This window comes from Podarcis filfolensis, assembly GCF_964270895.1.
Source record: "Podarcis filfolensis genome assembly, chromosome: 3".
NCBI lineage: Eukaryota > Metazoa > Chordata > Lepidosauria > Squamata > Lacertidae > Podarcis > Podarcis filfolensis.
Window position 1 is genome coordinate 79,712,469 of NC_139606.1, and position 13,170 is coordinate 79,725,638.

A 13,170-nucleotide genomic window follows, 5' to 3' on the forward strand; every position below is an offset into this window, starting at 1 on the left:
TTCTGAAGAAGTGCGCATGCACACGAAAGCTCATACCAATAACTAATGTTATAGGCAGTATAAGTTTGGGGAAGTTCACATCCTCAGATCCCCACTGTGGGTTGCAGTGAGAGCATCATCCTTCCGAAGATCCGCTTTGGGGCGGGGTCAGTTTACGTCTCTTTCCTAGGCACCACCCTTTATTTATTTATTTATTTTTCAAATGGGTGGGGGTGAGACACAGAATGAGAGGGGTATCTCCTACCCTTTTCACAGGACTAGCTCTGGGCCACTGTGCGGCTGAGCCTCTTCTGTGCTTTGCGGTGCCTCCTCTTGCCTCTCTCCTTTTCCCTTCCTTCGAGGGTTAGATCAGCCTTCTCCCGTTTTGTACCCTTGGGTCCTGGGGTTCATCAGGCGATCTGGGAAAGATTCTGAGGGTGCTCTCCTTAGTTCGCCATCTTGGTGGAAGCCTTTAATTGTCTTTTATTTAAAAAAATATGTTGTATATAATCTTACTATACAAAGAAGACTGCTGATTTTCATATATTGTGGGTATAGGTAAAGGTAAAGGGACCCCTGACCATTAGGTCCAATCGTGACTGACTCTGGGGTTGCGGTGCTCAATTTGCTTTATTGGCCAAGGGAGCCAGCGTACAGCTTCTGGGTCATGTGGCCAGCATGACTAAGCCGCTTCTGGTGAACCAGAGCAGAGCACGGAAATGCCGTTTACCTTCCCGCCGTAGCGGTACGTATTTATCTACTTGCACTTTGGCGTGCTTTCAAACTGCTAGGTTGGCAGGAGCAGGGACCGAGCAACGGGAGCTCACCCCGTCGCGGGGATTCAAACTGCCAACCTTCTCATCGGCAAGTCCTAGACTCTGTGGTTTAACCCACAGCACCACCCGTGTCCCTTATTGTGGGTATAATGTGTATTTATTTCTTAAATTTCTATACTGCTGTTCATCTGAGGATTACGGGGCAGTTTACAATATAAAAACAAAAATATATGATGGTTGCAGGGTCCAGGTCAGTTTATATGGGGAGAGGCAGTTCTTAAGGTATTGCAGTCCTCAGCCATTTAAGGATTTTTAGGTCAAAAGTAGCACTTTGCATTAGGAAACTAATTGGGAGCCAGTTCAGTCAGGCCAGGATTGGATTTATACACTCAAGGCAGCCTCACATAGAACTTGTTGCAGTAATCTAACCTAGAGGTATACGTGGCCCAGTATAGCAAGGGAAATCCATATAGACATATCTGATGCACCTCCTAATGAGAATGTATATTGTAATGCATATGTATTCTTAACATGAGGAAAAGTCACTTGAGTGATGATGTGGAAGAAGATTAAATCTTCTTCTCCTGATTGCACTCCTAAAAGCAGTTTCTCCTGATTTTAGTTATCAAGCTAAGCATTACCTGCATTTCTGTGGAACAAATATTTGGGCCTCATGCACATTCCCATCAAGGGCTATTAGTTCCAGGAAGCAAAACATGCCTAGAGCCTTGATGATGGTCTTAATCTTATAAGCACTTTCAAAAATCTTTTTTAAAGAGGTATATGTAAAAAATACATAAATTGCAATCCAAACTCTGACTCCACCAGGCTGGAGGAAGGTGAGAATTTAGCACAACCTCTTAGTCCCCCAAAGAAGGGGAAGCCAAGGTGAGAGAAGTCCATCTTCCACCAGCAAGCAGCTTGGTGGGCAGAACTCACATGCATTGCTGATCCTCCTGGCGTAACAGTAAAAAGGAGGGTGTGCTATGGAGCAGTTTCCTAGGCACCATTTCCAACCCTATTCAGACAGCAGCCATGCCTTCACAGCCAGGTGGACTGCTCTTGAGATGAGCCCAATTATCAGTAAGCACAACACAGGCCAGATATAAACCCTGCATGAGCCACCCACGATTATATGGCACCTCTTATGGTGTGGGACAAAACAATATGTGAACTGAAACACAGTCACCCTTCAAAATTCACACTTACTGTACAGTTTTTGAAATTTGGTATGCAGATCTCCAACAAAACAGTGTTTACAAAATGCATATATTAGGAGAAAGTGGACATAAAAATGAATATAGTTATGAAAATGAAATACAAAAATGCATTGTATTAGGATAAATTGCAACAATGTGTGTATTAGTCAAAACTGCACACAAAAATGTGTTTAGTAGGAGAAATTAAAACTAAAATGCCATGAATTTTCATGATTATTTTGAAAAAGAAAATTCACAAATTGCTGCAGAAATATGGAGAACCTAAGACTGGAAAAATGAGAATCTGAAAGAACTGAAATTGACAGTTCTTTCATTCCTAGTTTTGAGCTTGCTGAGACTGTTTTCAGCATTCCTAAAGAGCTCGTTGTTGCGTACAGGACTATTTTTTATTATTTTATGAGTGGAGTTTCAGATTCTGCCTGCCATCTGCGTGAATTATGTCATTCGCTCAATACACAGATTTTTGAGCAAATGAGATAGCTCAAGAAATAGAGTCTCCTTCCAAACTCTAGTATATCATCTGTCAATGTTTGTAGCTTGGTGCATATGAATAGTTTCACAATAGCTGTATTCTACATGCATTGATAATACAAATTTTTGAACTGCTGCTTTTCTAATAGTGACATGCACTGCAATCCTATAAGATAACGTGGAATTATGTTACATAGATCCTAATAGAAATTTCCATTTAACATGCTTGGATTTAGAGTAATAAAGTGTAATCATATGATGCTTTTTTCTATTTTTAGATACTGGGAAATTGACGTGCCTAGCATTTCAAATTACATCATTGGAGTAGTCAGTGGAAAACCAGTTACTTTTCAGGGTTGTTTTGTTGCCCGGACTCCTTTTATCATGGCAAAATCAGAAATTCCTCCAGTCAACGTACATGATGTCTCTGTCTCGACTCCAGCTGGTAGTGAGCTCATGATAACATGGTCTGCATGTCATACAACTAAAGCAGTTGTGGTGACAAATTATGGAGCTTTCCTAACACATGACGAGTTCAGACATACAAAAAGAATCACATTTCCCTCCACTGTATTAAATCCAGCTGTAGCTCAGAAAGTAAATGATGTAGCCATAGTACAGGTACACATTGTATTTTTAATAGACAATTCTGCTTATTTTATAAACGATGACAAGATGTTCAGAGTTGGAAAACAACATAAACTTCCAGAAAGCGGAATTCTTGGGATAAAAGAAAGAATCTGGTGTCTAAGGAACTATCCAGTTCAAGTGAGTTATTCAAAATATTTTATATTTTAGAGGGTTCATATGGACTTGTTTTTTATTCATACCACCACAACTTAAAAAACATTGCAGCCTGTTGCTGCCCAGAGCTTCCGGGATGCGGTAGTTTAGCACTGTAAAGCATATCCTCTTGGTTTACAGGTAGCACACTCAGAAAGCACTGGCTGCAAGGGGAAGGGCTTTCCATCAGTTCCCAGACTCGATCTGTCTGGTTAGTAGGTTAGCAGCCACAGAATAGCATTCAACAGCAACTGAACTTAATGAATGTCAAGAAAAGGGGAATAATGTGACCAGGAGCCAAATGGCAGCAGTCCGCTGAAGCCATTCAAGTATGACCTTCCTCCTCCTGACCAAGAGCTGAGGCACATAGCTGAGACAGGCCAAACAGCTTTAGGGAAATGACTTGGGACAGTTTATGTGCAAAGTTTTCCCTGCAGTTTCAAAAGGTTTCCTCTCCTTCAGGATTTTTGAGAAAACTCCTCATTATGGGATTTTTTATATGCCTACCACTTGCCAAGTTTGTGCAGCATCACCCTACTTCCCTACAAATGGCCATTCTCATCAAGCACAAACACCATTCTCATGGTGATGCAAGAAGCATCCAAAATGCAACTTTTCTATAACGTAGAACCAGTTGTAGTCAGGTTCTGCCAAAAAAACAATATCCAGAAGAATTTTTAACAGGTGCAGTGTTTAAGGCTAGTAGAATAAAGTGGAAGGAAGATTCTAAACCCCTACCTCAAAGGAGCAAACGGAGATCTGTGATCAGATCAGATTTCCTTACATTTTGGCAAACAGGAAAAATGTACGTGTATAGGCATACATTTTTCCTAATATGGCAAATAACAGTTGGGGGTGGGGGAAATACTATTTATATTGGGACTGACTCTTATCTGCATGCAACTCCATGCACTCAGTGTTTAAGTGCAAATCTGTTATATCTCAAACTGTTTTTACCGTATTTTTTCGTGTGTTAGACGAGGTTTTTTGACTCAAAAATTGTGTCAAAAAACTGGGGTCATCCAATACACAGGTAGTGGCATGGTGAGGGAGAAGCAGCGCGCCCGCCAGCCAGCCGGTTGGAGGGACTGCAACTTCCCCCGATGCTGCAGCGAACAGGAAATGATCTGGGGAGTGTTTCCTGCCCGCAGCTGCATGCGGGGGGAGAAGCTGTGTGCTGCCAGCCAGCTGGTTGGCGGGAGCGCAACTTCCCCCAATGCGGCTGCGTGCGGGAAACACTTCCTAGATCGTTTCCCGCGTGCAGCGACATCGGGGGAAGTTGTGCTCCCGCCAACTGGTTGGCCAACGGGAGCGCAACTTCCCCTGATGCCATTGCACATGGGAAACGAACTAGGGAGTGTTTCCTGCCCGCAGCTGGGGGGGGGGGAAAGAAGCTCAACAACTTTGGGCCATCTCCCCTCATTTGCTTAAAATTGAGTCCCCCAAAATAGGGGGGGAGGATCTTGTACATGGGGACATCTTATAGACGGGAAAATATGGTACTTTTCAGTGAATGTTTTGATATTGTTTATGATAAATTTAAGACGGAGCTTTAAGCAATACCTACAGTGTCTGAATTTTATTATTTATCTCTCCCACCGTTTCTCTCTCTATCTCATCCGACGCCCAAGGTGCTGGAATCAGATTTAAGTGAAGCAGTCCTGTGGACAAAAACAGAAATATTCCTCATGTACCCATCAAGAAATATAACTGATATGTTTGTTCTAGTCATGGAAGTAGATGTCTTAAGGAGTGTGATAGGATTCAAAGACCACGTTACTTTAGCTGTAATAAGTGCTTGCTATGATTCAATCCCTTCTGAAATTTCAGTCTTACTGGCTTGTACTGGATGCAGAACCTCCACACAATTATATGTGGCAGGATTTAATGAAGATGAGGCCCACTGGTTCTTGAGAGATCTTTCCATGCCTGCACCTACAAGTGACCCTCTGCACATGGAAGTTGTGTTTGGAGCATCATCATCTATGCTGCTGTGGTACAGTGACAAGATTATTTATTCTTACAAAGGAAGCAAATTCACCGGATATATTAAAGACGCTGAGACAGGCGCGGAATTATCAGCAACAGCATTAGGAACAGTTATTCATCAAGTTGTTATTGGTTAAGTATAGTATATTTTGATATAAATTACTAATGGAAATTGTTGTTATTTTAGTTGATTTTAGCAATTATAGTGTGTAACCTAAGCCATAAATGCATAGTGTTTGAAAGTACAACAGGTGACTCCCCATTTACACAGGGGTTATGTTCAGAACCCCTGCGCACGTCTGTGAAATTGCATAAAATTGAGAGTTGCCTGTCAACTCAACATAGCCCCTCTGACTCGCAGGGAAGAAGTGTTCCCATGTCTGCTGAGCCTGTCAATGAGGACCTGCTGCCCCTCCAGCTCTCGGGAGCCAAAGAGACAGTGGGTCTTGCACAGCTGATGCACAAGGAAGCTTCTTTCCCGCACATCAGTTGAGCTGGTCAATCAAGCCCTGCTGCCCTGAAGCACAGCTAGGCTTTCCAGCTAACAGCTGATGCATGGGAAAGCACACTAGCACCAGGCACTTTCCTGCGTTACAGCTGTTAGTTGGGAGCCTCAGCAAAGCCCCACTGCACCTCCAGCTCATGAGGAGACCCTCCCCGAAGCCCAAAGAGGGTGTCAGAGGCTCAGTGGGGCTTTGCTGAAGCTCATCAGGTCTCCCTCCCCAGTATCTGGGTTTCCAGGGCCGCACGTATGCACAGTCATGTGTTAATTGAACATGTGTAAATGGTGGGGGGGATCTGTATGTCCCTAGATATGCAGGTGTTGTTATAGTAAAAAGCTTCTCAGGAGGATGGCACAGCTATGACAGTTGGATACATCCTGTTCATTCCCTAGGGGCTGATGCTATAATTTTCAGATTACTACTTTTTGAGTCCATTGTAAACAAATTCTAATGTGTGAGTAGTTATATAAATTAAGCCAATAATGGCTTGAATCCATTAAATTTACTATACGTATCAGTGGCAGACCACTGGGGCTCTTCCTATAATGTGTATCAGAGATTATGGCTATTAAAGCTATAAACAAGATTCTGAATACAGTGCAATTGGGGGGCCCTCAGAGGAGGGGAGCTTAAGGCAGTATACCTCCGTCTGTTCACCAGTGGTTCACCTGGTGGGTGGAAGCCACAACTGCCACTAATCTACCTGGCATAATAATAATAGTAGGAGTAGGAGTAGGAGTAGTAAAAAGCTGTGTTGGGGTAGATACTCAACTGCTGCATCCAAACCCTGCTCAAAGCACCCTCGCAACTTGGAGTTAGAGGAGTTCAGCAGAATTCCTGATCTTTATCTCATGTAGAACTGGATTTTCTCCACCACAAGGAGTTTCAAAGCTTTACTATAGAACAGTAGAACAGTCTTAAATACTAGTTACAATAAGATAAATGTTACAAGACAAGAAAATAACGCATTGTAAACAAGCAATGAGGTTTAGTTCTTTGTCTCTCTGGTCCAAGAGGAAGGTCTTAGCTTGCTCATCATTGCAAAGCTTATCTGTAGCTGCTGTTGCTACAACCTATCTCCAAAAAGCACATTCTGGCTTTTCAAGTTTCAGCTTCTTGCTGTGAGAGCTCTGCAGCGCATGTTTCTGGTGATGAGTCATAGAATCATAGAATTGTAGAACTGGAAGGGATGCAAGCTCCTCAAGTGCTTTCACGTGGCTGTAATGTATCTTTGAACTCTGATAATGCTTCCTGGCTGAATGGAAAGTGGGAGTTGTGTGAAAAAGGCTGTGCATCTTTTGCATGTCTGGGGCAAGTTTGTGTACTCCTGCTCTTGATGGTAGGACCTGAACCAATGGATTCAAGTTACAAGAAGGGAGATTCCAACGGAATATCAGAAAGAACTTTCTGACAGCAAGAGCTATCCTTGGAAGGTGGTGGACTCTCCTTTATTGGAAGTTTTAAAGCAGAGGTTGGATGAATATCTGTCAGCAGATTCGTTAGTTGAGATTCTTGCATTGCTGGGGGTTGGACTAGATGACCCTCAGAGTCATCCAAAAAATACGATTGATCTTCCCCTTCTGTCACACAAGGCACAGTTAATATCTCTCTCTCTCTCTCTCTTTCTTTCTTTCTCTCTCCCCCCCCCCTCTCTTTTGTCAGGGTACACATACTGATGCATACTCCCACCTTCAGTAGGAGGCCTGTTTACACATTTCACTAGTGAGAAGAGGCCTAATATTGTATTGTATCAAGCTATATGGTCAGGGTTCAGAAAAGAGCTCAACCGTGCTGTATCATTGTTTCATATTTGGTGGGTGAGGGGACACAAGTTTCTAGATTTCAGGAAGCCAAATAACAATTACAAAAAGAAAAAGTGAATGTTAAATCCTAAACACAGATGTATTCTTTGCAGATCATTTTTTCTTTGGAGTAGCATTTGTTTGAAATTATGAATTGTAAAACATTTATTACTATTATTATTCATAATAAGATAGTATAACTGTTAAATTATAAGTATCACAAACATTAGTGGAAGGCAGTTCAAACTTGAGAGAAAGAACATACTACAGTGGTACCTCGGGTTAAGAACTTAATTCGTTCCGGAGGTCCGTTCTTAACCTGAATCTGTTCTTAACCTGAGGTACCACTTTAGCTAATAGGGCCTCCCGCTGCTGTTGTGCCGCCGCCATGTGATTTCCGTTCTCATCCTGAGGTAAAGTTCTCAACCCGAAGTACTACTTCCAGGTTAGCGAAGTCTGTAACCTGAAGTGTCTGTAACCCAAGGAACCACTGTAATCAATTGCACATCTGCATGCACATAATTAACATTTGGTATATCATCTTAGTGTTGACATACATTCCAAGATCTCTCCCCACCTAGCACTTCATACAGGAGGAGTGATCCTAGCTAACTTAACTTCATATACCAACTTCTGGACTGTGTACCTCAATTCTTTCCAAAATTCTGCCAGGGTCACTAGTATGTTTTCAGGAGTTTGTATACCTGAAATACCGGTAAATACAAGGTGTGGTGATGTGTGCCTTGCAAAATTTAGCTACCAGATGTATGTAATGACATTATCCTAAGTAAGGGAATAACAATACTCCAGGTTTCTCTGGCAGAGGCTGCAATATAGCTGATTTACAGGAGACTCACATTCATCCCTGAACCCTAGTTTGGCTGCATGCTGGGAGGGTGGCTGCCAGGAAGTAGCATTAATTGGTCATCCTGCAGTTGAACAGGATGTTTGCACATTGTTGTTGGATATGAGAGAAGAAAATGTGGCCTTCTGAAAGGAAGAATGATGTGTGTTCCCAATTTTAATTTAAAACAATGTGCCCCAGAAATCACCTTGGAAATGAAAGACACTATACAAATAATTTTAAGAAATAATGAATGTTCAGAATCACAAGCATACGTTTTCTATAGATAATTTTTTGCCACAATTCAAGGCAAATTTGTACTAAGGACAAATGTTTGTTAAAACAATCAACCACTGTTACTGAAAAGATAAGAAAGAACTGTACATTTATTGATAATAGTAATATAATTATATACATAAACCAGATGTTATATTAAGCTCTATCTATTTTTTTCTCTCCTTTTTATAGGCAGTGCTGGAAACACTGTGATCAAAATGAAAAACAATGACATGTTTTTCTTAAAGTTTAATATGAAAGATGTTCTAAGGCTCAGTGCTTGGGAAACTGCCGCCAGAGACTTTGCTATATATGTGAATGGGCATGGTGACTTCTTTTTGCTCATAAACAATGGTACTCATATATATTACAAGGCTTATCCACTGAAAACTGAAGTACTTAGTGCCACAAATCCTTTAGGAGAGGTCTGTCCGTATATATCATTTCAGCACAATATGGAAGCAGATACTTACTATCTGGATATGGGAACAAATATGACCTTTTGGGCCCAGATTGTCTTTCTGGAAAATGTGGGATTGTCCACAGAAGTTACAATCTACAGGTCACACTTGCTGAAGCAAAATAACTCTATTCAATATGAAATAGCACGTGGAATTTGTACTAAGAATCAGGTAGGTGAAGCTTGCATTTTTCTTCCTGTTTGTTTCTTTCTTGAGTCAGGCTGTCTGGTTCAGACATGTTACTGGCTACAGACACATGCAAGGCTACTAGCATGTTTCTGGTTCAATGGGAATTCCATGGATGAACCAGATTTATGAACTTACACTGCTACATGAAGCCTATAGATAATGGGTGCAATGATTTCCTCAGTCATGATAGCTCAGAAAGGGGCTATTATAATACAGTGGTACCTCAGTTTATGAACTTAATCTGTCCAGAAGTCCGTTCTTAAACCAAAACTCTTCTTAAACCGAGGCGTGCTTTCCCTAGTAAGGCCTCCCGCCACCGGTGCCCTTCCACCATTCGCATTCCGTTCTTAGACTGAGGTAAAGTTCTCAAACCAAGATACTATTTCCAGTTTTGCTGAGTTTGTAAACCAAATCGCTTTTAAACTGGACTGTTCTTAAACCGAGGTACCACTGTAATATTTTAAATAACTAACTAAATAAGAACTAATATAATCAAGTTTTATGATTCACTAAATACATACAAAGTTGTACATGAATATTCTGTTGTTGTTGTTTAGTCCTGTCTGACTCTTCGTGACCCCATGGACCAGAGCACGCCAGGCACTCCTGTCTTCCACTGCCTCCCACAGTTTGGTCAAACTCATGCTGGTAGCTTCGAGAACACTGTCCAACCATCTCGTCCTCTGTCGTCCCCTTCTCCTTGTGCCCTCAATCTTTCCCAACATCGGGGTCTTTTCCAGGGAGTCTTCTCTTCTCATGAGGTGGCCAAAGTATTGGAGCCTCAGCTTCAGGATCCGTTTGTTTTTTTGGCTCAAGGTCAGCAGCCACACTACCTGGGGTGTACGAGCCTTCCATATCTTTCTGGTATAATTCCTCTGTGTATTCTTGCCACCTCTTCTTGATGTCTTCTGCTTCTGTTAGGTCCTTACCACTTTTATTATGATAATCATTGTACGAAATGTTCCTTTCATGTCTCCAATTTTCTTGAACAGATCTCTGATTCTTCCCATTCCGTTGTTTTCCTCTATTTCTTTGCATTGCTCGTTTAAGAAGGCCTTCTTGTCTCTCCTTGCTCTTTTTTTTGGAAATCTGCATTCAATTTCCTGTATCTTTCACTATCTCCCTTGCATTTTGCTTACCTTCTCTCCCCCGCTATTTGTAAGGCCTCGTTGGACAGCCACTTTGCTTTCTTGCATTTCCTTTTCATTGGGATGGTTTTCGTTGCTGCCTCCTGTATAATGTTGCGAGCCTCCATCCATAGTTCTTCAGGCACTCTGTCCAGCAAATCTAAATCCTTAAACCTGTTCCTCACTTCCACTGTGTATTCATAAGGGATTTGATTTAGATTGTATCTTACCGGCCCAGTGGTTTTTCCTACTTTCTTCAGTTTAAGTTTAAATTTTGCTATAAGAAGCTGATGATCTGAGCCACAGTCAGCTCCAGGTCTTGTTTTTGCTGACTGTATAGAGCTTCTCCATCTTTGGCTGCAGAGAATATAATCAATCTGATTTCGATGCTGCCCATCTGGTGATGTCAACGTGTAGAGTCGTTTCTTGTGTTGTTGGAAGAGCGTGTTTGTGATAACCAGCTTGTTCTCTTGACAGAACTCTATTAGCCTTTGTCCTGCTTCGTTTTGATCTCCAAGGCCAAACTTGCCAGTTGTTCCTTTTATCTCTTGATTCCCTACTTTAGCATTCCAATCCCCTATAATGAGAAGAACATCCTTCTTTGGTGACACTTCTATAAGGTGTTGTAAGTCTTCATAGAATTGGTCAATTTCAGTTTCTTCAGCACCAGTGCTTGGTGCATAAACTTGGATTACTGTTAAAAGGTCTGCCTTGGATTCGTATCGAGATCATTCTATCATTTTTGAGATTGCATCCCAGTACAGCTCTCGCCACTCTTTTGTTGACTATGAGGGCCACTCCATTTCTTTTACAGGATTCTTGCCCACAGTAGTAGATATGATGGTCATCCGAACTGAATTCCCATCCATTTTAGTTCACTGATGCCCAGGATGTCAATATTTATTCTTACCATCTTATTTTTTACCACATCCAACTTACCAAAGTTCATGGTTCTTACATTCCAGGTTCCTATGCAATATTTTTCTTTACAGCATTGGACTTTCCTTTCACTTCCAGGCATATCCGCAACTGAGCGTCCTTTCGTCTTTAGCTCAGCCGCTTCATCAGCTCTGAATCTACTTGTACTTGTCCTCCGCTTTTCCTCAGTAGCATGTTGGACGCCTTCTGACCTGAGGGGCTCATCTTCCAGCGTCATAACTTTTATATGCCTTTTGTCTTTGTCCATGGAGTTTTCTTGGCAGGGATACTGGAGTGGCTTGCCGGTTCCTCCTCCAGGTGGATCACATTTGGTCAAAACTCTCCACTATGACCTGTCCATCTTGGGTGCCCTGCTCGGCATAGTTCATAGCTTCTCTGAGTTATTCAAGCCCCTTCGCCAAAGCAAGGCAATGATCCATGAAGGGGGATTCAAATGTCTAGGATAAAGTGGAGTTTATATTTTATATAATTTGAAGTTCTTTTAACTTTTAGTAACCTGTTTTATTCTGATATAATGCCTGCAGCCCTTAAATATATGGTATTTTAAGACTAACTATTCATTATTGTTGTTTATTATATCTTAAAGACTGTAACACTTTATCATGACCATGATTATTCAACAGAGGGAGAGTATGAAGATGCAATGTAAGTATAATGATAGTTAAAATATGAAAATGGTTAACAATTTATTGGTTACATTTACATTTCAGAAGAGTCAATAGCATAAGCACACTGAAGGCTTATTGGAACTAGCTCAGGGCTGGGGAACTTCTTTTTAATTCCAAAGACCACGTTCCATCTTGGGAAGCCTTCTGGGAGCTGTTAATTTGGGGATCCTATCTATCCTTGGTTTTACAAGTGAGGCCATGGGTTTAGTCCAAGTCCCCTTCTGAGATGGACCACCATTTTTCTTTAAGATCTTCCTTTTTTACTATGATGAGAGCTTTGGCATTGTTTAACTACACCTTGCATTTTCAAATCATCAGTCAGTACTCTCAAATGAGGTAAATCAAGCGCAATATCTTTTTTCATTGTATCTATTTCAACAATGGATGGTTCAAAATTACACATATCAAAATATCAATATGGGTTACAGACCCAGCCTCCCAGTGAAATTTATTATTTTGCCAGCCATATAAGTAGCAGTTCCCACAAATTCATTTAAAGGTTTTTGGTTAACCACAATAATATTCACAAGCTGTTCTCTGAGTAAAGTACATTCAGCAGCTGAATCCTAAGGTGTCCTTTGCAGCTCAGTTCCTAACTAACCCCTCTGGTCCACAAGGACTTTAAATATGATGTGGTTGTAATGCTGCTATTATAGTCCAATTCTGACAGGGGCCACTGAAGTTTAGGCCTCCCTTTCATCTGCTCAGAACATGACCATAAGAAGAACCTGCTGGATCAGGCCAACAGCCCATCTAATCCACCATCCTGTTGTCACAATGGCCAGACAAATGCCTGTGGGAAACCAGTAAGCAGGATTCAAGCATAAGAGCACGCTACCTTCCTGTGGCTTTTCAGCAACTGGTGTTCTGCTGTCTCTGACTGTAGAGGCAAAGCATAGCCATCATGGCCAATAGCCATCAATAGCCCTCTCTTCCATCAGCTCGTCTAATCCTCTTGTAAAGCCATCCAAGCTGATGGCCATGACTGCTTCCTGTGGAAACAAGTTCCATAAATTAACTATGTGGTGTGTGAAGAAGTATACTGGTACCTCATGTTAAGTACTTCGTTCCGGAGGTCCGTACTTAACCTGAAACTGTTCTTAACCTGAAGCACCACTTTAACTAATGGGGCCTCCTGCTGCT

General features: G+C 41.6%; 1 protein-coding gene across 9 annotated transcripts in view; it reads left to right on the plus strand.

Annotated features, from left to right (window-relative positions):
* Positions 1-13,170, plus strand: part of CATSPERE (catsper channel auxiliary subunit epsilon) — a 47,234-nt gene that overhangs the window by 10,731 nt on the left and 23,333 nt on the right. For all 9 annotated transcript variants that reach the window (XM_083604252.1, XM_083604250.1, XM_083604249.1 and 6 more), the window contains 4 exons: positions 2,725-3,214; positions 4,861-5,350; positions 8,836-9,275; positions 11,946-12,004. In XM_083604252.1, the coding sequence (XP_083460378.1) occupies positions 2,725-3,214; positions 4,861-5,350; positions 8,836-9,275; positions 11,946-12,004 (1,479 nt within the window). The remainder of the gene's footprint in view (positions 1-2,724; positions 3,215-4,860; positions 5,351-8,835; positions 9,276-11,945; positions 12,005-13,170) is intronic.